At 44.1% G+C, this 25,206-nt stretch overlaps 1 protein-coding gene across 10 annotated transcripts in view; it reads left to right on the top strand.

The window, feature by feature from the left end:
- The window catches only part of KDM2B (lysine demethylase 2B), a 119,398-nt gene that overhangs the window by 63,038 nt on the left and 31,154 nt on the right, over positions 1–25,206 (top strand). For all 10 annotated transcript variants that reach the window (XM_045163095.1, XM_045163092.1, XM_045163091.1 and 7 more), the window contains one exon: positions 10,559–10,645. In XM_045163095.1, coding sequence (XP_045019030.1) covers positions 10,559–10,645 — 87 coding nt within the window. The remainder of the gene's footprint in view (positions 1–10,558; positions 10,646–25,206) is intronic.

Genomic DNA, 25,206 nt, shown 5'->3' with positions numbered 1-25,206 from the left:
ATTAAGATAATACCAAGCTCTCTTTTACATGATTCCGTGCTCCTTTGGCTGCCAGAGTATCTGGCTAGGGGTGGAAACACCAGTGTACTGTGGATAACCATCTTTCTTATTTCATGGAACTATGGGGGCCTCACAGAATTATGAGACTGATGGAGTTGTCAGGCCACATGGAATTGTGGGCCCCACATGGCATTATGGGGCCTCGGAGTTATGCAACTGGTGGAATTGTGAGACTGCATGGAATTATGGGGCTGCATGGAATTATGGGGCCACATAAAACTGTGGGTCTGCATGGAATTGTGGGATTGCATAGAATTGTGGGTCTGTGTGGGATTATGGGACTGCACAGAATTATGGGGCTGTATGGAATTGTGGGTCTGCAAGGAATTATGGGGCTGCATGGAGTTATGGGACTGCACAGAATTATGGGGCTGCATAGAATTGTGGGGCAGAGTGGAATCAAGGAGCTGAAAGAGACAGTGAGGGGTGACTGCTTTCAGGTGTTACTGTTTTTATTTTTAAACACTAAAAAAGAGATCAATGGTATTGCTCTTTCATCAAAACCCAATTGGGAAACAATCCAAAATAAGAGTGCATCACCCAAACAGGTATAATCTTTTAAGACGAAAGGTTCTGGAATCGGGCTGACTCCCCTGCACCATCCATTTATCAGCTGACTGCTCTGGGGGAATGTAGTAAAATAGGGATAGAAAGAATCATGCCTCATCGAGTTTAGTGAGGTGACATATTTAAAAAGCCTTAGAACAGGGCCTTTAAATGCTCAGTGAGCTAGAGCTGAGCTCACTGATACCGTGGAGTGAGAACAGGCTCATTAAGGGTCAATTGTGAGAGTGTGTGTGAAACTCATGACTGTAAAAGGAAGGTGTGTGCAGCTTTTCTCCCTTGGGGTCATCAGGTCTGAGCCTGAGAACACACCTGCTTATCTAAGTTGCCCTTCCTGGGTCTTGCTCTTTTGTGAAACAGTGAGATGTAGAACCCAGACCTCCAACACTGTTGGCTTTTTAAAAACCATCATACCCTGCCTGCTTCAGAGGAGCCAGAAGGTGGGAAGCCAGTGGGAGGGCTACACCTTGTTTTGCTCACACCCTGAAGATGACCCAGAGTATAGAAAACAGGGAACAACCAGATTCAGCCTGGTCAGGGGGTCAGGCTTCCAGTAGTCGCTGAGGCTCTTCTGCCTGGGGCTGCATGTTACACTGAGCCCTGGGTTTGGTATTTTGGATGAGCTGTGAACGGATAGAGCATTGATTCAGGGATAAATGAGACAGGCCTGTCAGCTAAGCCACATGTATTCTGAGTCTGCTGCTGATACCACTTCAGGAGAATGAAGGAGAGCAGTGAGGGGCAGAAGATCTGAGTTCTAGACATCTGTGTACCCCTAGGCCTGAAAAATGGATATGTTGATCCATGCCACTTAGGGGTCCTCTTGGCTTAAAATTAGCTTCTTGGTCCCTGAATCACGTTTTTATCCACTCTAGTTGTGCAGCTAAATCAGCTTTTAAACTGTCGTTCCAACTAAATAAACTTAAAAAAATTTTCCCCCTATGCTTGCTGGTGCTGCTGCTAAGTCACTTCAGTCGTGTCCAAATCTGTGCGACCCCATAGACGGCAGCCCACCAGGCTCCCCCATCCCTGGGATTCTCCAGGCAAATACACTGGAGTGGGTTGCCATTTCCTTCTCCAGTGCATGAAAGTGAAAAGTGAAAGTGAAGTCGCTCAGTAGTGTCCGACTCTTAGCGACCCCATGGACTGCAGCCTTCCAGGCTCCTCTGTCCATGGGATTTTCCAGGCAAGAGTACTGGAGCGGGGTGCCATTGCCTTCTCCGCCCCCTATGCTTAGAACTTGTTAAATGGATGAATTCTGCAAACAGAGAATGGGGACAGCGTATCCCAACTGGAAATATGGCATAAGCCAGAAGAGATGGACTAACATTTGTTTCTGCTCCCAGATGGCACTGGTGGTAAAGAACTTGCCAATGCAGAAGACGTTGGCACAGTCCATAGGTTCACAAACAGTCAGACACTTAGCATGCATGCAGCGTTTATTGAGCATTATCCACATGCCAGATACCTTCCATGCATTATGATCCTGGCAAGATGGGGACAATTATTAATCCATTTCTTAGACAGGAACCTGAGTCTCAGTGAGATGTGGTGATTTGCCCAAATCATGTAGCTAATAAGCTTTTAATCATGATGTTTGTTGTTTAGTCTCTAAGTTGTGTCCGACTCCTTTTGCCACTCCATGGACAAGACAGGGCTCCTCTAACCCATCAGGCTCCTCCATGGAATTTTCCAGGCAACAATACTGGAGTGGGTTGCCATTTCCTTCCCCAGGGAATCTTCCCTACACAGGGATCGAATCCGAGTCTCATGCATTGGCAGGCAGATTCTTTATCACTGAGCCACCAGGGAAGCTCCCTTTAATTGTGATGCACTATGACATCATATGGTGTGTTTGTTTCCTGTGGGCTGCCATAACAAATGACCACAAACTTGGTGATTAAAACAATAGAAATTTATTCTCTAACAGTTCCAGAGGCTAAAAGTCAGAAATCGAGGTGTGCTCCCTGGGAAGGCTCTGGGGAGGATCCTTCCTTGCTCTTCCAGATTCTGGTATTGCCTGGAGTTCTTTAGCTTGTGGTTGTGTCATTCCCGTCTCTGCCTCTGTCTTTCATGGCCTTCTCCTTTATGTCTCTGTTCAAATCTCTCCTTTCTCTTATTTTTAAAAAAATTTTATTTATTTTTTGCTGTGCTGGGTTTTTGTTGCTGTGTGGACTTTTCTCTAATTGTGGCAAGCGGGGACTACTCTTCGTTGTGGTGCACAGGCTTCTCATTGCAGTTGCTTCTCTTGTTGCGAAGCACAAGCTCTAGGGTACATGGTCTTCAGTAGTTGTGGCTCCAGGCTCTAGAGCACAGGCTCGGTAGTTGTGGCACATGGGCTTAGTTGCTCCGAGGCATGTGGGATAGTCCCAGATCAGGAACCAAACCCGAGTCTCCTGCATTGACAGGTGGATTCTTTACCACTGAGCCATCAGGGAAGCCCCCCTCCTTTCTTTTATAAAGACATCAGTCACTGGATGTAGGGTCTACCCTATCCAAAATTACTTCTTGAGACCCCTTAACTAATTACATCTGCTAAGACCCTTTTTCTAAGTAAGGTCACACCCTTTTTCTAAGTAAGGTCACATTCACAGGTACCAGGAATTAGGACTTGAACATATCTTTATTTATTTATTTTTGTGCACACTTCGGGGCTTATGCAGTCCGTGACCCAGGGGTTGAACCTGGGCCCTTGGCAGTGAAAGCACAGAGTCCTAACCACTGGACCATCGGGGAATTCCCTGAACATATCTTCTTGAGAGATGCAGTTCAACACAGTACAGATGGGTTTTTATAGGCAGGCACAAGAACTAAAGAGCCTCTTGATGAAAGTGAAAGAGGAGAGTGAAAAAGTTGGCTTAAAGCTCAACATTCAGAAAGCTAAGATCATGGCATCCAGTCCCATCACTTCATGGCAAATAGATGGGGAAACAGTGTCAGACTTTATTTTTTTGGGCTCCAAAATCACTGCAGATGGTGATTGCAAACCATGAAATTTAAAGATGCTTATTCCTTGGCAGGAAAGTTATGACCAACTTAGACAGCATATTAAAAAGCAGAGACGTTACTTTGCCAACAAAGGTCCATCTAGTCAAGGTTATGGTTTTTGCAGTAGTCATGTATGGATGTGAAGTTGGACTATAAAGAAAGCTGAGCACTAAAGAATTGATGCTTTTGAACTGTGGTGTTGGAGAAGACTCTTGAGAGTCCCTTGGACTGCAAGGAGATCCAAGCAGTCCATCCTAAAGGAGATCAGTCCTGGGTGTTCATTGGAAGGACTGATGTTGAAGCTGAAACTGCAATACTTGGCCACCTGATGCAAAGAGCTGACTCATTTGAAAAGACCCTGATGCTGGGAAAGATTGAAGGCAGGAGGAGAATAGGATGACAGAGGATGAGATGGTTGGGTGGCATCACCGACTCAATGGACATGAGTTTGGATAGGCTCTGGGAGTTGGTGATGGACAGGGAGGCCTGGCGTGCTGCAGTTCATGGGATCGCAAAGAGTCAAGACACGACTGAGCAACTGAACTGAACAAGATGGTTGGGCTGGGGTGGAGGGAGGGATCCTGGGAAACCCAAGGTGCATTGATGCCTGCTTACAGGGGTCCTTACCTGTGGTCAGGAGGGACTCCTGAGACTGCCGAGTTCCCCAACAGCAGCCTGAGCTACTCCATGCTGTGTTGCTCTCCCTCTACAGGCCTGTGGTTAGGGCTTCTTTCCTGATGCTTGCCTCTGCTTTACTGGCACAGTGTTGGTATTTTTAGTCACAGTTATAGATGCAGTTTCTAATTATTAATGCCGCATTCTGGGGAGCATGGGGCCTGAATCCATTGTTGACTAATTAAGCTTTTCGAGAGAAGTTGGCATCAGGAAGAGCGGAAGCCCAGCTTATCCATTGTCTGTGGTTATCTTGTTAGGTCAAAAGCAGGGCAATTTCTAGCAGAAAGGGCCTAGTGACCCCAGTCTTTCTCTTTCTAGAAACCCGGCCCTGTGGCTTCCTACTAAAAGGCTTGTATGATATAACCCAAGAGTGCTGGGCTGGTGCAGGCACCCAGGCCTCCTCGTCTCTGCTTCTAAGAGCCCCAGGGAGTGTATAAATTCTGGCAGAGCCCAGGGAAGCCAGTGACATGATTCCCTTCAGCGCAATTTATTTCTCAGAGAGAAAATGTCCAATTAGAATAATCTCCTCTTCCTGCAGCCTGTCACATACAAATGAAAACACAATACTTCCCTGAGGGACAGAGTCCAGAGCGCCCCCTGGTGGCCACTGACAGCCACATGTGGAGAGGTATTGCTTCCTTCAGGAAGTGTGTGAGATCCCCCGACAGAGGGATACTTGGGGAGGTGTCTATTAATTTTAATTATTATTTATAATTATGTCTTAATTATTAATAATACTTATGACTTCAGTAATAAATTTTTGTACCCAGACATTCCTCTAAAGAGGCCTGCCTCACTTTAATGCTTGTGAGTCACTGACTCCAGCTCTGATTGTGAAATGACAGGAAATCTTGAGACAGTTCAGAAGGAAACGCAAACCAAACCAAGGCAACCAGTCACTATTTTCAATCATACGCAGAGTAGCCTTTGTAAACTGGTCACCCCGTGGCCCAAGCCAGCCCACAGATATATTTGGCTCCCAAGTGTTATTTGTTTTTTATTTTTTTTAAATTTTCAGTCAGTTGCCAACATTTGAAATTGGAGAGATTTCAAATAAAACTCTGGATCTTTGGTTTCTTCTGAAAATCAGAGATCTAGTGGGGCTTTCATTCCCACAGGAGGTTAGTAGGTTGAAATTAGAAAGCATCTGCTATCTTTAAATAGGGCATGTGGTCTCTAGTTTGCCACAGGTGACCACACCACTCTCTGTCTTTCTGGTCCATTTATATTTTTCACTTTACCTGATTGGTTCCTGGAGGCATTTGAGTTTGTCATGCCTAGCCTAGAGTTAAAGATTGGGATGGGGCGTGGGGGCAGAAAGTCCTATGGAAGTCCTCTGCCCCGCCCCCTCCCAACCATATGGCCAGATATCTGTACATGTATTCATAACCATATAAGCTTTGGTTACACATGCACTATCTTCCTGAAAAGCTCTTTTTGTGTTAATGATTTTGGGGGGTGGGCAGGAAACATTTTTTAAAAAAACAAACTGATGTATTGTGGAGGAGGGTGTAAAATTCATATGGGTTAGTAAGAACCATGAAACGTCAGCAAAACTTCATGGTTGTGCAGGCCCAATTTGGTCATGGAAGCCTCTTCTGTGACTTGGGGGGGCTGTTTGAGATGCTTTGTAAAGGCATTAGTAGTCAAATTAGTTCTCTCTCTTCTTGGCAAAGAACAGGTGACTGTGATTCATTTCTGTATTTGCGAGTTGAATGGTAACTCTAAGCCCAGATTTTCTCCTAGGTGTCTTTTTAATAATGGGGTAGGATCAGCTGGAGAGGTTGCTGCCACGATCTCCTGAGGCTTTACCACCCAGTGTTACTCTTTAGACTTGTCATCAGATGGACCAGGTCAATGCTGGCTTCTGCCCACCTCTCAGCTCTATGACCTTGAACTATTATCACTGAACCTCTCAAGTTTAGTTTCTGCTTTTGTGAAACAGGGAGAATCAGTCCTGCCCCACAGGTAGGAATTTTTTTTTTTCTTTTTTGACTGTGCTTGCTAGGTCTTTATTGCAGTGTGCAGGTTTCTCTAGTTGTGGCCTGTGGGCCTCTTTGCCCCACGGCGTGTGAGATCTTAGTTCACAGACCAGGGATTGAACCCATATCCCCTGCATAGAAAGTGGATTCTTTACCACTGGACCACCAGGGAAGTCTCCCAGTTGAGATCATTTTAACATTTAGGGCAAGCACTCAACAAATGTTCCTAAGAATGGTAGTAAAATTACCTCCAGCTTTGTAGCCTCCTATCAGGGTGCAGACATCGCTCCCCCCCCCCCCCCCGCCCCCACCCAGGGCCACACGTTAGGAAGCTGTGGCTTACCCGAGATCACACAGGTTGTCCTAGATCTTCTGACTCTAAACCTAGTGTCGTCCCAGGCATAACAGCAAAAGTTTAACTGGAGAGGTAGTATGTGCCCAACTTGTACTTTCTAGAAGGTCGTGAATCCATTCCTTTATTTATTAATGGCTGTGCTGGGTCTTTGTCGCTGCAGGGAGCCTTTCTCTAGTTACGGCGGGAGTGTGCTGCTCTTTGTTGTGGTACGTGAACTTCTCAGTGTGGAGGCTTCCTTGTTGTGGAGCATGGGCTCTAGGCATGCCTCAGGCTCAGCAGTTGTGGTTCGCCAGCTTAGTTACTCCTCAACATGTGGAATCTTCCCCAACCAGGGATCAAACCCATGTTCCCTGCATTGGCAGGCAGATTTCCAACCACTGGACCACCATTCAGGGAAGTCCTGGATCCATTCCTTAGGGAGGGACTGCTTTGCCCCACTTCTTCCTCCCCAGTTAAAAATAGATAAAAATATTTAAAAATATAATAGTTAAAAATATTGTTGTTTAGTTGCAAAGTAGTGTCTGCACTGTTTTGCAGCCCCATGGACTGTAGCCCACCAGGCTCCTCTGTCCATGGCATTTCCTAGGCAAGAATACTGGAGTGGGTTGCCATGCCCTCCTCCAGGGGATCTTTCTAACCCAGGCATTGAACCCGAGTCCCTTGCTTTGGTGAGTGGATTCTTCACCCCTCAGCCAGTGGTAAAATATACATAACATAAAATTTTAACAATGTTTAAGCGTTCAGTTCAGTGACATTAAGTACATTTCCATTGTTGTGCAACCATCACCATCCATAGCCAGAGCTTTTTGATCTTCCTGAACTTAAAACTCTATATCCAGAAAAAAAATTAAAGTAAGAAAATCCCCTCCATATCCATTAAACAGTAACTCCCCACTTGTCCCCTCCTCCCACCCATGGCTACCAGCTTTCTACTTTATGCTTTTATGAATTTACTGCTTTAGGCACCTCATATTAGTGGCATCGTGTGGTACTTGTCCTTTTGTGTAGGACTTTGGCTTATTTCACTGAGCGTAATGTCGTTCAGGTTCATCCGTGTTACAGCATGTGACAGAATTCCCTTCCTTTTTCAGGCTGTATAATATTCCATGGGTTGTATGTTATCCATTTATCCATCCGTGGACACTTGGGTTGTTTCTGCTGTTTGGCTGTTGTGAACAGTGTTGCTGTGAACATGGCTCCATTCCCTTTTCAGAGACCGGCTGAATGATGCCAAGGTTAAAGAGCCCAGGTCATCAAGAGCCTCCAGCCCTTCCTGGCTGAGTGCTAGTCAACAGTTCCCTTCGCCCCTTGAGCCCTGCCCTTCTCATCTGCTCTGTGGAAATGGTCGTTCATCCCACAGGGTGGCCAAGAGGATTGGATGAGAGTGTGGACATGAAATGTTTATTATGGTGCCCGCTGCGGAGCAAGACCTCAGGGCCTCTTACTCCCATCCTTTCATTCAACACAACGTGAGGTGCCTGCCCTCCTGATGTGTTCATCCTCTCAAACTGGCTGCTTCCACCTACTCCGAGAGGTGGACCAAGGTGGGGAGAGGGCTGTGGAAATGGCCCATTCGGATGCAAGTTCTGAGGGGTACAGTGTCTGCAGTGTTTGTGAAAGCCATAATTTAAAAAATGAAGTTGATAAAAAGTTGATTTGCTTTTTATCATCACCAGGAATTGGCAGTTCTAAACAACGTCAGTGGAAATTCCCTGGCAATCCAGTGGTTAGGACTCTGCGCTTCCATTGCTGGGGTCACAGGTTCTTTATCCTTGATTGGGGAACTAAGATTTGGTGGTGCAGCCAAAAAACCCCAAAACAAACAAACAAAAAACAATGTTAGTGATGAAATACTCCCTCCTCCAGGCATGATTGCTGCCACTGCCCCAGCTTTTGGTTGCCTCGGATGCTCCATGTGAAGTCCATACCTGAGATGAATCGTGTCTGCTTGTTTCCCTTCTGTTGTATTATTTTTTAAATATGCCGCATAGGTATTAGCAAAATTGGCAGCCTAAGAATCCTGTTGTCCTTTATTGTAACTGTTACTACTGTCTTATTAGCATTTTTAAAATGATTATTTGCTCATCGCTATTGTTTTAAAATTATTTTAAAATTGTTTTAGAAGTGTAATTGTTGATTTGTGTTTTAGAACAGTTTTAGATTTTCAGAAAAATTCTGCACATAATACAGAGTTTCCACATACCCTACACCCTGTTTCCCCCAGTTACTAACATCCTACCTTAATATGGTGCCTTTGTTACTTCTAATGAAACATTATTGATACATTGTTGTTAAGTGTATAATTTATTAACTTTTCCTCAGTTTTTCCTTGTGTGCTTTCTCTGGCCCCTTGGCTGTGGTAGTCTCTCAGAGTTTGCTTGTGTGTGTCAACCTTGACAGATTTGAGAGGTCAGACATTCAGCAGAAAGTCCCTCTTTGGGGATTTGTGGCTTCAGTTTTTTAAGATATTTACTGGAGGCTTCCCGTAGGTTAGTCATTGTGTAAGGCTGGGGGATATCGCAGTGAACCAAGACATTTTATAAAAACAGTGTTTATAAATCATTGATGTTGACTGTTGGACTTGGAGAAAGTTGTACGTGCTGAGAATTGAACCCGGAGCCCAAGCCCCTGACCTTGCTGTTGGCCTCCTTCCGTGGGAAGAGGAGGAAGTTATTCAGGCGTGTTTGAGGTAATAAAGCACAGTTTGAAAAATCAGGCAACCAATTGAAAATTAAAGCAGGAAAATCAGGAGAATAAATTAGAAGTGAATTGGATTCTTTCTGGTGAAGACTAGGGAAAGTGAGTTAAAATCATCTTCACCTATATTTATCTTCTGAGCTCTTTTGCACTTCCTGTTAAGTGCTGCTATGCAACTTACTCTGTCCTTGGATGTCTCTGCAGGAGTGTTTTTTGTACAATCCAAAAATTAGTGGTTGGGGTCAGAATAGACCAGTAACAGTTTCCTGTCCATCCCTCAACACTTTCTTATGGTATGGTGCGGATTCAGCCCCAAATCCCGTGTGGATGCACCCCATGACATGGTCATCGGGCAGGAAGTCTGGTGCCAGAGAGCAGGGTTCAGGGCTCTGCCCTCTTAGTCTGGAATGGCATCCAGGTCCTTTGAGCATTTCTGAATCTCGGTTGCCTTACTGGATAGGGATAATTCAGCGGAGTGACATCTTACACCTTGGTGAGGTTCTGCAGTTGGCTACACATAACACCAAAAGCTGCTGAAGTCAGGATTACCCTGTAAAGCATTGAAACCACCTACAAAGGAGTGACCATGAAGTGCCATGTGGGAGACCCACACAAAGTCTGGCGGTGTGTCCATCATAGCCCATTTTTTTCTGCCAGCATTTGTCCAGTTGACTGAGTACTTATGTTTAGGGACCTTGATGCAAAAAACAAAGACATGTCTTTTCACACCTGGATGAGAGGACTTAGGGCATACTTGCTGACTGGTGAAAAACCAGAGTCAGGGCTCATCAGTGAGATCTCATGTTTGCTTTGTTTGTTTCTCTGAGGACATAGTTGAATTCTTGTACGTTAGAGGATTTATTAGACCGCTGCCCAGCAAGCACGTCTCAGAGGACTGTGTAAGGATTAAAGGAGGCTGGGTCCATGAGTCTTTGGTGCTCTGGACAAATGTTTGTTGTCGTATGATCAGTGAGCAATATGTTCGTGGAAGTCTCAGGGAGGTGGGCGATTTGCTTTTTAAAAACTTTTTTTGGAGAAGGGGATGTTTTGTGTTTTACGGACCCTGGGGAACCCTGGCAACTTGGTTTCTATTGAGCATGTGGGTATTGGTGGAGTCAGGGGGCAGGCAGTGAAGCTGCAGAGAACTTTGTCTTTTGCTGGGTAAGGGCCAGCCTCCACTCCCTTCAGAGACATCTCCTGTACCCTGGGCTAATATGGCTCCTTTGCTTGACCACAGAATGTCCTGAAGGAGCACGCGGAGGATGACCCCAGTCTGGCCATCACTGGGGTCCCCGTAGTCACTTGGCCAAAGAAGACTCCAAAGGTAAGACACAGGTCACCCACAGCTGGGAGACCATATCCACTGCTTTTTCACATCTCCTGTACGATGAATGTCGGCAGCTTTTCAGGGGGAACTCCAGGGAGAGGCCTCCGAGTCAATATGAATGGTGCTGGTGATTTTTTTTCCTTGCAAGTGTTTGTTTTTCAAAGGGGGATCATTTCCCCTTGCTGTGGAAACTGCAGGCAGTGCCCCTTTGTGGTCACGCAGAAAACTGCAGGGAAATGATACCTCACCTTTGCCTGTCATTTTTCCTCCCCTCTCTCCTTGCTTCTCTATCTCCGTCTTTCCTTTGTCCTCCAGCTGCTTCATGGGCTGTTTTTTCCTTTAAAGAAAAAAAATTTATGTATTTGACTGTGTCTGTTTTAGTTGAGGCACGTGGAATCTTTAGTTGCAGCATGTAGTATCTTGTTTCCTCACCAGGGACCAAACCCGGGCCCCCTGCACTGGGAGCACAGAGTCTTAGCCACTAGACCACACTGAAATCCCTGTTTCACCACAGGAAATCTGTTTTCTCCTCTTTTCAAAGTTAAATTTTTTCCTCTTTCTAAATGGATCCTTGGGAATTCCCTGGAAGTCCAGTGGGTAGGACTCTGTGCTTCCACTGCAAGGGACACAGGTTCAATCCCTGGTCAGAGAATTAATATCCTGCATGCCTTGCAGTGTGACCAAAAAACAAAAAACACAAGAAGGGTTGATGCTCACCATGAAAAATCTGATCAAACAGGAATGGACAAGGATACTGAGAAGAGTAGTACTGCTGTCACTGAGAACTTAGTCCTCTACGTGCCCTGTTTTATTTAGACTCCCACAATCCAGTGAATAGGCTTAGGATTTGTTTTACCAATGGGGAAACCGAGGCTTAAAAAGGCGAAGTTACTTGTTAGGTTACTTGGCAGAGCCGAGGATGCAAACATAGGTCTAACTGACGGTGGAGACCTAACTTTCAACCAATACCTGCCCCAGTGTCTTCCGTCCAGAGAAAACCAATAACATCTTGGTGTATCTAGGGTGGGATATATATCTGTGAACCCATTCATCTGTCATCAGTCTGTCTTGGCTTCCTCACTTTCTTGAGCAAGTCATATGAGTTCCAAGAGCCTTGCTTCCTCATTTGTAGAAAGGTGTTATACGGGCACCTACTTTGAGCGGTCATTGTGAGGACTAAAAATAACACATGCAGAGTCCATAGGACGAGGGCTGACTCATGGTAAGTTCTCCAAATGTTGGTTGTGACCTAAGCAGCCTTCCTGTTGATGGGTATTTTGCTAATTTCTGATTTTTTACTGTTATAAAAAACACTGAGAGGAACTTTCTAGAACTTTCTCGATCTGTACTGTCCAAAAGGCCATGAGCCATGTGTGGCTATTAAGCACTTTAGATACGGCCAGCTTAAATTAAGAGGTGCTGCCAGTATAATATACATAACAGATTTTAAAGACACTATAAAAAAGAACAGTGTACAATACCACATATATTGATTGCATGTTGAAATTAGGGTTGCCAGATTTGAAAAAGGAAGCTCATTTAAATTTGAACTTCAGATTTTCAGACAATTATACAGACCGCTTTTTAGTTTAATATGTCCCATATATTACATGGGATATATTTATGCTAAAAAAGTTTTTGTTCTTTTCTGAAATGTAATATGGCTGTATTTTTATTTGCAGAATCTGGCAACCCTCATTGAAATGATCATATTGTGTGTCAGTCACTCAGTTGTGTCCAACTCTTTGTGACCCCATGGACTGTAGCCTGCCAGGCTCCTCTGTCCATGGAATTCTCCAGGCAAGAATACTGGAGTAGGTTGCCATGCCTGGGTCTCCTGCATTACAGGCAGATTCTTTACCATCTGTGACCAGGGAAGCCTGATAATCCATTAAATAAAATGGATTATTAATACTCATTTCACCTGTTTCTTTTTATCTTTTAAAGAGTGGCTTCAAGTACTTAAGTGGCTCACATTATGTTTCTGTTGGACATTGCTGTTCTGGGTTATCCTGTTAACCTTTTTGATTATCTTTGATTATCTTCCTAAATGTGGACTTGTTAATGGAGAGAAGGCACCCAATTCCTTGTGGGTGTTGAATTCTGATTCTGTCTGAAGCTTAGTGGGAACTGAAGTGGCCATAGGATTGAAAAGGATTTGCCTCCACATCTTCTACCTTTAGCTCCCCGATCTGTGGACATGCGTGGGGTTTCAGAGCTGACTTTCCCCTAAATGGGCAGAAATATAAATGTCATTTGTCAGATCACAGACTGTACTTGCACACATAGCACCTTGAAATAGCCCAGCCAGGCCCCATGGTTGCTTTGAACCTGTAGAGGAAACCGTGGCTTTGCCTTGCTGCCCGCTTCCCTTATGGTGGAGGAATTGCTTCATGGGATGGATTGGGGTTTGTAGAACATGGGCTTTAAAAGGAACCCACTTGGCATTGTTCACTGTAATCTCAGAATTAATGGAGGTGTTCAGACCAGCCTCTCTGGAGATCACTTCAGGACCATAAATGTGCCCTGTCTTCTGTGCTGGAGCAGACCCCCAGCGCAGTCCTCAGGGGCTTCTAGGCATTTTTTTTTTTTTTTTATTCAAACCTCTGCCCCCTTTCCTCTTAAGGTCTGGAAACAAGAAGCTGGCTTCTGGGGGCAGTAGTTCTTATTGAAGTTTCCTCTGGAGGATTGGTTTATAAGCATGGGACTATAATGCATGGCTGGTGTCAACATGGGTAGGAGAAATTGGAACCCTTAGGCTGGTTGGGAAAGAGTGAGTGGGAGGGAGAAGAGTGAGCCTTTGACATTTAACAATGCTCATGGTAGCAGGCTTTTCTTTTTTTTTTTAATCTTATAATAAATAAGACTCCCATACTTTATGGTTTTCCCACTTAAAGTTAGTTAGTATGTTTTTAATATATTGAAAATATTCAGAGTTGTGGAACCATCCCCACAACCACAATCTTCATTTTAGAACATTTTCATACCCCTTAGAAGAAACTCCATCCGCAGTCAGTTCCCCTTCCCCCAACCCCTGGAAACTTTCTGTCTCCATGGATTTGCCTATTCTGGACATTTCATATAAATAGAATTATACAGTATGTGGCCTTTTGTGACTACTTTCACTTAGCAGAATGTTTCCAAGGTTCATCTCCATTGTGCATCTATCAGTATTTTATGCCTTTATAGGGTTGAATAATATTCCATTGTATAGATGGACCACAGTCCATTTATCTGTTCATCAGTCCATGGGCATTTGTGCTCTTTCTCCGTTTTGGCTATTGTGATTGATGATGCCATGAATAATTTATGTACAGGTTTTTATGTGAAGTTATGTTTTCATTTCTCTTGGGTAGAAACCTAGGCATGCAGTTGGCTTGCTGCTGCTGCTAAGTCGCTTCAGTCATGTCCGACTCTGTGTGACCCCATAGACGGCAGCCCACCAGGCTTCCCCGTCCCTGGGATTCTCCAGGCAAGAACACTGGAGTGGGTTGCCATTTCCTTCTCCCGTGCATGAAAGTGAAAAGTGAAAGTGAAGTCGCTCAGTCGTGTCTGACTCTGTGCGACCCCATAGACAGCAGCCCACCAGGCTCCTCCGTCCACAGGATTTTCCAGGCAAGAGTACTGGAGTGGGTTACCATTGCCTTCTCCATGCAATTGGCTTACCAGATGGTAACTCTATGAGGAACTGCCAGACTGTTTCCCAAAGTGGCTACAGCATTTTGTGTTCCCCTCGGCAATTACAAGAGTTCCAATTTCTCCACATCTTCACCCAACACCTATTGCCTATCTTTTTTTTTTCAGTTAAAAAAATTTTTGGCTGCATGTGCCATGCAGCATATGGGATCTTAGTTCCCTGACCAGAGATGGAACCCATGCCCCCTGCACTGGAAGCTCAGAATCTTAACCACTGGACACCACAGAAGTCTCATATTGCCTGTCTTTTTCATTAGAGCCATTCGAGTTTTTTTTCCTATGAATTATTTGAAGTTAATTGTATGAGTTTGCAAGGGCCAGCATAACAAAATACCCCAGACTGAGGGGCTGAAATGACAGAAAAATTAATTTTCTCACCTTTATGGAAGCCAGAAGTCTGAGATCAAGATGTCAGTTGGCAGGATTTATTTCTTCTGAGGATTCTCTCCTTGGTTTATAGATGGCCGTTGTCTCTCTGAGTCTTCTCATGGTCTTCCTTTTGTGCGTGTTCTAATCTCCTCTTCTTATAAGGACACCATTTAGACTGGAGAAGGCAATGGCACCCCACTCCAGTACTCTTGCCTGGAAAATCCCATGGATGGAGGAGCCTGGAAGGCTGCAGTCCATGGGGTTGATAAGAGTCGGACATGACTGAGCGACTTCACTTTCACTTTTCACTTTCATGCATTGGAGAAGGAAATGGCAACCCACTCCAGTGTTCTTGCCTGGAGAATCCCAGGGACGGGGGAGCCTGGTGGGCTGCCGTCTATGGGGTCGCACAGAGTCGGACACGACTTAAGTGACTTACCTTACCTATTACCTCATTAAAGACCTATCTCTAGGGACTTCCCTGGTGGTACAGTGGTTAAGACTCCACACTTCCACTGCAGGGGGCCCAGTTCCATCCCTGGTCAGGGAACTAGATCCTGCATGCTGCAATTAAAAAAAAAAATGCATGGTGCAATGAAAGAGTGAAGATCCCTTGTGCTGTAACTAAGACCTGGTGCAGCCAAATTAAACAAACAAAAAAAGACCTATTTTCAAACACAGTCACATTCTGAGGTGCTGGGGGTCAGACTTCAACATATGGATTTGAGGAGGACACAGTTTAGTCCATAACATGTATTACACATTATACAAAAAGGAATAAATCATATAATAATGAATATCATGATTCCCCCTTCAACTGTAGAAATAAATTATTTCTGGTATAACCAAACCCCCGTGTATTCCTTCTAAATGTATGCAACAGTTCTGAGGTCTTATTGAATTCTTACAACGAGGCTGGGATGATGGGATTATCTTCATGATGCAGCTGAAACTGGAGGTTCAGAGAGGTACGCTGGTAAGTCTGAGGCCACCCAGCTTATGAATCTAAGGTGTTCATCCCCAGATTTGTCCCTGCGCCTGAGGAACTCTCTGAGACGTGGCGGAGGGCAGGGGGAGGGGCGGCCGGGTGCCGTATTTATGCGGTTCCTGGCTGGTGGGGTTAAGAAGTTAACAGGAAAGGAAGAAGTAAGTACACGACTGACTGCCTGGGCCGCCCCGGGTCTCTCGATTCCCAGGTTTGCAGTCGGCTTCCTCCCAATTTGATGCAGGTTGGCTTGAAAGATCAAGGGTGCTCATTGAGGCTGTCAGGATGCGAAGTCAGGAGCGGTCCGGGTCTGGCTCGGGTTACTTAAATAATTAATGCTAAATGATGATTAGCAAGAAATGCTTTGATCTCCCACCTTGCCTCCTGGAGAACAAAGTCCCTTTCTGGAACTGATTAGGTGCCATGAGGTCATTTCTGATGTGGCGTCTTTCAAATCAGAGATGCTACTGAATCACCCTTGGTCACCGTCCCCCCACCCCCACTCCACCCCATTGGCTGTTTTCACCAGTGGTGATGGATTTGTTTTGATCCGTCTATACTCTGGCCACTTCCTTTTATGACCATGTGGTAAGATTTGGAGAGGGGGAGGTTGTCTGTGACCTTAGAGCCAAACTGAGGGAACTGAACTACTTTGAGGCCCGACTTCTGACCTCAGCCTTATTAGTGTGTTGACCTCCCTCGCAGCAGCCAGACGCTTCTACCGGGCCAGGCTGCAGGTTGGTTCCCAGAAAAGGAAACCGAGGAAGGAGGTGAGAGGAAGCCACGGTTTTCCTGGAAAGAGAACAGGTTGATGCATTTGCTTCTTAATCTCTAGTGGCCAAACCAGGCTGCCTCTTGAATTTCAATTATTGTCAATTTTTCTGGAGTGGAGGAGCAGAGAGGCTGCAGAGTGTACCAAGAACCCTGACAGGGACATGGGGACAGCCCTCTACAGCAGTTAGTGGATCAGCTTCCTTACGGGGACGCCACCGGAACCATGGGAGGAAGACAGACACACACACACACACACACAGCTGATATCTGTGTCATGCTTCAGTTCTGCTCTTCCCCTTCCTCCATACTTGGTCATTTAGATCTGGGAGGCCTGATAAGTCTGGGGTCCCCCCGGAGCGTCACACACAGCCTTTCCCTGAAGGAGAGTCACATAAGTCATTAAAAGAGGCCCCCATGTACTTCCTGTTCCCACTGCCCTGCTCCCAGCTCCTGTCTCCCCCAAGTAATTAAGTTGATGGTATACAGTTGAGGAGGAGGATAATGCCTGCCATTTATTGTTGCCTGCTCAGGGCCAGATCATTTCCTATAAAGGCCGTGTGGCCTCATGAGGACCTGTGCTCAGGCTGGTGACATCTGCTTTACCTGGGAAACGTATTTTTTTTTTCTAAGTTGTTTCCTGGGTTCCCCTGAGACATTCTTATTCATTAGGTGTTGGTGGGGCCTAGGAATCTGCACTTGTTAAATGCTTCACAGGTAATTCTCATGCACAATGAGGCTGAGCTCTGGGGTCAGGTACACCTGGACTCCTGGCTCTGCTGCTTACTAACTGTGTGGTTGTGGGACAGTCTGAGCCTTAGTTTACTCACCTGTGAAAAGGGCTCATAGCGCTTTCCTACAAGGTTGCTGTGAGGGGCTGTCTGCAGAATGCCTCTATAGTAGCCCTTCCATCCGAAGAAGGCAATGGCACACCACTCCAGTACTCTTGCCTGGAAAATCCCATGGACAGAGGAGCCTGGTAGGCTGCAGTCCATGGGGTCTCTAAGAGTCGGACTCGACTGAGCGACTTTACTTTCACTTTTCACTTTCATGCACTGGAGAAGGAAATGGCAACCCACTCCAGTGTACTTGCCTGGAGAATCCCAGGGATGGGGGAGCCTGGTGGGCTGCCATCTCTGGGGTCACACAGAGTCGGACACAACTGAATCGACTTAGCAACAGTAGCAGCAGCCCTTCCATCATCAGTGATAGCACTTAGGCTTTTTCATAGTTCTGTTAGTAAATAATAATCCCGAATCTGCCCATCTAGAAGGCAGAAATAGAAGACACTGGAGGAGGAGCTGGGTCAGAAGGGGATGATTAGTTTAGAGACATTCCCCATCTCTACATGATTACTGGCTGGTGCAAAAACTCAATCTCAGGCAAGGCCCTGAATGGCTCAATTTCGTGGAGGTAGTCACAGCTGGCATTTCCCTAAAGGGGGCTGGTTTAAGGAACTGGTTCTTTATGCCTTCTGCACTCCACTGGAGGGAGGAACCCTAGGCCTGTGAGCAGAAGGGTAACTTGCCTTAGAATGTGCTGGAAGAAGCCTCGTGAGAGCAGCCTTGGAGATCAGGAACAGGCAGCGGGGAGACCGGCAGCAGGGGCTGTAGGGTGGAGAGGCACAATCCAGGACCCCCACCTAGAGTCCCCAGGGCTTCCCTAAGTGACAGCTAAGTCATCTGTGGAGTTTGGAGGCCAGCAGGTTCCCAGGAGCACAGACAGTAAAAACCCCTGATCACAGAATACCCACAAGAGATGGTCTGCTCATTCTGGATAATGTTGCCTCCAACATCAGCAAGAGAAAAATCCCATTGATGGTCAAAGAACGCCAACGTTTCTTACAAGCTGGGACCCCAGGTCTCTGACCAGATATATGATCTCTGGTTCCAGAATCCGTAATCTCTGAATCATATGACTGGGATCCTGAGCCCCCTGCCTTTTTTAGTCGAACCCAACGATGCTCTGTAAATTGAGCCTCTGTTCAACTCCCCTCCGTGACCTGGTGGGAGGGTGCCAGGATGCCATTTCATTTCCTGCTAAGATCCTGACTGATAGACAGACTTCCCGTTTTCTCCTTCTGCTGGACATCCACATTCTACTCTGCATTTTTAAAAATTTTATTTATTTTTGGCTGTGCTGGGTCTCTCTAGTTGTGGCGAGCAGGACTACTGTTTGTTGCGGAGCACGGGCTCCAGGCGCAAGGACTCAGTAGCTGTGGTACTTGGGCTTAGTTGCCCCGAGGCATGTTGGATCTTCTTGGACTAGGGAACCCATGTCCCCTGCAATTCCAAGGCCGACTCTTAACCACCAGGGAAGTCCCTATACTTTGCATTTTGTTGCATATCTGTCTTAAGCTTCCATTAGCTTCTTGAGACTGGAGCTCATCTTATTAATTTTTTTCTCATCCTTTTTTGTATCCTGTCATGCAAGATTGGTTCCAGAAAATGTTCAGTGAATGAATGAACTTGATAGCAAGGTTTCCCCAGAGCTTCTAGAAGATGAAGTTGTAGTCAGTCAGTTCAGTCTCCTTGCTGTCTTTTACCTGCTCTCCAGATGCCTCAGAGTCATCACTAGTGAAAGTAAGCCTCTCTCCTTACTTTAATTTGTGTGTCCCAGTTGCAGCCAATAAAAGAATGGTGACTAGAAGAGCACTAAGAAGGGCTCTTGGTCTTCCCTGGACCCTTTTGTCCCTCACATTTAAGCATCTCCCTTCATCCTCTTGGACTTAAAAAGATATTATCTCTCACCTGGAACTTTTCAGCTATCAACCGTATCATTTTATTGAAACTTTAAGACAGTGATCAGCTGAAATAACCTGTAATTAAAGTCTGCAGCCTTAGTCTGATAACCTGCTTGGCTGTCTGTGTTAATAATGCCAAAGACAAATTCTTGGAAAGCAATTGAGATACCCAGGGCTTTCCTGCCTTTGGTGGAGTAATTAGAAGGCCTGGCTGGCACTGTAAGTGATTGCTTGCCATTATCATGGTTTTATTTCTAGAACAGTGCTCTATCCTTCAGGCTTTTCCTTTTTTTTTAATCAAATGGCATTGTGTATTTCCTGTTTCAAAGGAGGATACTTGATCACTGACGTTGGAAGTAAGTTGTGACAGCCCTCCCCACCCCAACCCCTGCGTATCTAATCTGGCTTTATCAGGAAGATGAATGTGTATGCAACCAAGTGATGTTGTCAGATAATCTGCTCCCCAAATGTAGGTGATCTAGAGGAAAAAGGGGCACAGTTAAGTGAATACAGGTGAAATATTTGCTTTATTTAAGTTTGCTTCCTGTTACAAAAAGGGGAAGAGGAAGTCCATTTGTTGGGACAAGGGGAACTTTAATTATATACAAAGAAAATAGGTAGAAAGTGAAAGCTCTGGTAAAACCTGCTCTAAGTCACTCACCTTCTTCAATGTATGTAAATGACTAAACAGCAAAGCATGTTGCAGGAATTCAGAGATAATCTCCCTTAAAACAATGATTTTGGGAGGGAGTATTTAAATTCATCTCTCTCTTAGTTAATATTTATGGGACAAGATGGCAGGAAGGGTTGTGTTGGGGAATGCTCTGGGGAAACTTTTTGGTTTGAGTGTACCCAGTTGATTGATTCTTCTTGGGGAGGGTGTTCTTTTATTTCTTTTTACTTATTAGTTTACTTTTTAAAATTGAAGTATAATTGATTTACAATGTTGTGTTCGTTTCTGGTGTACAACAGAGTGATTCATTTTTGTATAGTAAATGTTACACATTTTTCAGATTCTTTTCCATTATAGGTTATTGAGTGATATTGAATATAGTTCCCTATGCTCTACAGTAGGACTTGTTGTTTACTTATATATAGTAGTTTGTATCTGCTAATTCCTAATACCTAATCTATCTCTCCCCACTCCTTTCCCCTTTGGTAACCATAAGATTTTCTATGTCTGTGAGTCTGTTTTGTAAATACGTGCGTTTGTACCATGTTTTAGGTTCCACATATAAGTGATATCAGATGCATTTTGTCTCTCTCTGACTTTCTTCCCTTAGTATAGTAATCTCTAGGTCCATCTTTTTTATCTTTTATCATATTTCCTTAAATTGTGGGAAAGAGACAGCATAAAATTGACTGTGTTAGCTATTTTTGGGTGTATTTGAGTGGCATTTTGAGTGTATTTTGGGTGGCATTGAGTACATAAACATTGTTGTTAACCATCACCACGGTCCGTCTCCAGAACTTTTTCATCATCTGCAACTGGAATTCTTAATCCCTTAAACACTAAATCCCCATTCCCCCATGTTCTACTTTTTTTATCTCTGTGAATTTGGCTCTTCTAGAGACATGTATAAGTGGAATCATACAGTATTTGTCTTTTTGTGACTGGCTCCTTTCAAGTAGCATGTCTTCAGGGTTCATCCATGCTGTAGCATGTGCCAGAATCTCTTTCCTTTTTAGAGCTGAATGGTTTTCCATTGTATGTATATACATTTTATTTACCCATTTATCTGTCGAGGGGCACTTGGGTTGCTTCCACCTTTGGCTGTTATAAATAATGCTGCTGTGAACAGAGGTGAGTGAAAATCTTTTCAAGTCCTTATTTTCAGTTCTTTTGGGTACATACCTAGAAATGAAATTGCTGGAATCATAGAATAATTATGTTTTAATTTTTGGAGGGGCTGCTGTACTGTTTTCCACAGTGACTGCATCGAACATTCCTATCAACAGTGCACGAGGGGTTCCAGTTTCTCCACATCCTGGCTATTGTTATTTTCTGTTTGTTTGTTTGTTTTTCATAATAGCCTTCCTAATGGGTATGTTGTTTTTCAACTAACTTTATTTTTTATGTTGAAGTATTCTTTAGAGTATTACAGACATCATGTCATTCCATCCCTCAATACTTAGGTTTGCATCCCTGAAAAATAATATTTTTCTCCATTCTTGAAATAACATTATTATACCTAGCAAAACTGACAATTCTTCCTGATGCTGGGTCATATAAATTATCTTTTACAGCTACTTTGTTCAAATCAGGATCCACTCCAAGAATCTGTTCTTAATTCTCTTTTAATGACCTTTCTCAGAATACTGACTGGTAGAGAAGATGCACCCATGTCCTGAAGAATATCTCACTTTATGCATTTGTCTGATTGCTTACTCTTGGTGATATTTAGCTTTTTCGTTATCTCTTATAATTTCTGTAAATTAGAAATTAGGTCTAAAGGTTTGGTTAGATTGAAGTTAAATATCATAGGTAGTGGATTAAAGCAATGGTGGTCTAATTATTCCCTCCTCATTCAATTACATTCATCCCTCTTTGCTCTAGAGAATAATCTGGATGGGAATACGTTAGGCCCTTGCTTCCATTTACCACTCACTGATGATTTCAACACCAGTTATCATTCTTTTCCTGTATCAATAATTTTCTCAGGAACTGAAAATAAACCTTTGGGACTCCCCTGGCAGTCCAGCGGTTAAGACTCTACGCTTCACTGCAGGGTGCCATGGGTTCAATCCTTGGTCGGGAACTAAGATCCCTTACACTGCACAGCACAGCCAAAAAAAAAAAAAGAAAGTGAATCTTTGAAGTATTATCATCCCTCCTTTATGCACTAGCTGGCTTTTTTTCTGCAGTTTTCCCTCATCAGTGGGCGCTTCCCTTGAATATACTTCCTCCTGAAAAGGCTGCACGCATGCTTAATTCTTTCCCTTTAAACACCAATTTTCAAACTAAGGAGTTGGTATAATGGTTGCTTCAAATGGTGACAGATGAGTTTTGTCAGACTTTTTCTATTTTGAGTATCTTGGTAAACTCATGGATTTTCATAGATCCAAGGGGCTTGTAGAGGCAAATTGGCCTGCTGGAGCTGAGCCATTTTTAAAGGAAAGCAAGAATGTACATGAAGAAGGCAGCCAGAGTATGTGTGTGAGAGAGTGTATGTGTCTCTGTCTGTTCCCCCATCCCTGCTCCCAGCCATACCAACCAATGTGTATTCGCATTTGTTAGGCGTCCTTAAGTGAAAGGCTTTCAAGTGCTGTCAAAGCCCATCAGACCCCCATGGTGACTGTTAGCAGCTCATTTAGGAGGTGATTCAACTATCACCTTGGTTTGTAAGTTTCAACCTGCTCCAGGGCTGAGTGGCTACATTTCCTAACCAGGTTACCTTTCAGGGACAGGAACTAAGATCACTCTTAAATGATACCTGATGAAAAGGAAAAAAAATTGTGTGTGTGTGTGTGTGTGTATATGTGTGTGTGTATGTATATACAAATATTTGTATTATATATAAATACAAATATATATACAAATATTGTATATATACATATATACCCAAACACATGTGTATATATATACAGATACACTTTCTAAAAGCTTTTTATATTGGAGTATAGCTGATTAATAATCTTATGGCAGTTTCAGGTGGACAGCAAAGGGACTCAGCCATGCATATACATGTATCTATTCTCCCCCAAACTCCCCTCTCATCCAGGCTGCCACGAAACATTGAGCAGAGTTCCCTGTGCTGTACAGTAGGACCTTGTTGGTTATCCATTTTAAATATAGCAGTGTGTACATGTCCATCCCAAACTCCCTAATACATAATTTTTAAAATTGAAGTAAAATTCAATTAGCATAAGATTAGCCATTTTAAAGTACCAATTCAGTGACATTTCATATTTTCACAGTGTTGTATAAGCATCACCTCCTTCTAAACCCCAGGATATTTTCATCACTCCCCAAAGAAACCCCGTGCCTATTAGGGGGTCATTTTCCATTCTCCCATCACATCCCCACCCAGCCCCTGGCAATCATGAATTGGCTTTTGGCCCCTGTGGATTTTTCTATTCTGGACATTTTATATAAATGGAATCATACTATATGGTGTGTTTCACCTGGCATGTTTTCAAGATTCAACACGTTGTAGCTTGTATCACTACTCCATTCCTTTTATGGCTGCATAACACGCCATTGTATGGATATACCACATTCTGTTTACCTTTCGTTGATGGACAGAATTTGATTTGTTTCCGCCCTTTGCCCATTGTGAACAGAGCTGCTAATTTTCCTCCTGTTTTGCCTCTTCACTGTCTGCGTTATCGTCCCATTTTGAGTAAGCTTTGTATTTGGTCTTTTTAAGTCTTTATAACCTGGTCTTCCAAGGTCTTTCTTTGAAGGATGGTGGGATGGACAGTGAGGGGTGCTCTGACTACGAAGGAGACCAAGGGCAAGATTTGGTCTTGTTAAGAAAAATATTTGGGGGGTCTTCCCTGGTGGTCCAGTGGTTAGGACTCAGTGCTCCCATTGCAGGGGGCAGGGGTTTGATCCCGGGTTAGGGAACTAAAATCCCACATGCAAAGTAGACAGGGGAAAAAAAATTACGAAAGTCCTGCATGAGGGAATTCCCTGGTGATCCAGGAGTTAGGACTCCATGCTTTCACTGCAAGCATGCAGGTTCAGTCCCTGGTTGGGGAACCAAGATCCCACATACCAAGTATTTCGGGAAAAAAACAATAAAAAAATAATAAAAAGTCCTGGTTATAGGCCCAAATGATGCTGGCATTTTATGTACTTTTAGTCCCTATTTTCTGGGGTGGGAGGTGGGATTGCAAAGTGAATCCATTAATTTTGTATGAATTGTCCGAGCGCTCAGCCTTAACCTAGATTTGTGTAGGGAAATGAATGGAGAAGGGAAGTAACTTTCTAAGGTCAGTGATTGAGTTGGAAATGGGATGGATGGCAGGAAACATTTCTCAGATCAGTGCTAGTCACCTGTTAAATTAGTTAATTAAAAAAAAAGAAATCCTGTGCACAGTCACAAATCTTCCAGTGAATGTAAATATTTATTGGTTGATCTTTGTAATGTAAGGAGACAGTATTAGGAGAAGAACTCTATTTAAGAGAAAGCTTGGTCTCTTTAAAGGAGCCATCTGACAGATATATGTGGGTTTTAAATGCTTGTGGAATGATTCTCCAGGGGCAAAATAAAAAGCAATTAACATTAGTAATTTCCTTAACCGAAATCAGTGCAGCCCTTGGTCTGTCATACAGTGACTCTTTGAACCATAGTTTTATCCAGGCAGCTCTGAAATTAGTCCTAAATTGCTATGTGACACGATGCAAAATTTTTCTTATTTATGTTTTATTAGAAAGATAACTCTCCAAAAGACCTACTTCTTGGACTGTGAATGGGGAACAACCCATTGAAGAACAGAGAGACAAGTGGTAAAATAATAGTAAAATAACTGAAGCATGCATTCTCTATTGCTTATTAAACATACATTATTATGTATGTTAGGAAGCAACCCTCCAAGTCATTTTTGTTCCTTCTTTAGGGGCATATTTACAAATGGTGTCCCTTGGTTCAGGAGTGTGCCAGCCAGTTACTGGTCTGGACACAGGAAATGCATTCTCTTTCCCTGTCCTGATCCTCTGGAAAAGACTGTTTCCAAGTTTAGCCATGCCCTTTGTGACATGGATACAAGGAAATGGGGCACATGCCAGGGAGACCCTTCCCTAGGGAGCCCAGAGTCCAGGGGGCATTTATTCAATCTGTCCCTTTCTTACTGGTCCTGGACATGAGGATGGAAAGGACTGGAGGGGATGGCTGCCCTCTCCCTTCTACCTTAGCTCACTGCCCATCTCTGCCCTGGGACAGCCTGCAGTCCCTCAGATGGCTAAGTCTGGGCAAAATCTCTGGGCAGACTGGGATCACTCCTCAAGTCTCATGATCTAATAGGCAGACCAGAAAATTAAATGACATT

This window comes from Bubalus bubalis, chromosome 17 (assembly GCF_019923935.1).
Source record: "Bubalus bubalis isolate 160015118507 breed Murrah chromosome 17, NDDB_SH_1, whole genome shotgun sequence".
NCBI lineage: Eukaryota > Metazoa > Chordata > Mammalia > Artiodactyla > Bovidae > Bubalus > Bubalus bubalis.
This window is presented reverse-complemented; position numbering and strand designations above follow the sequence as displayed.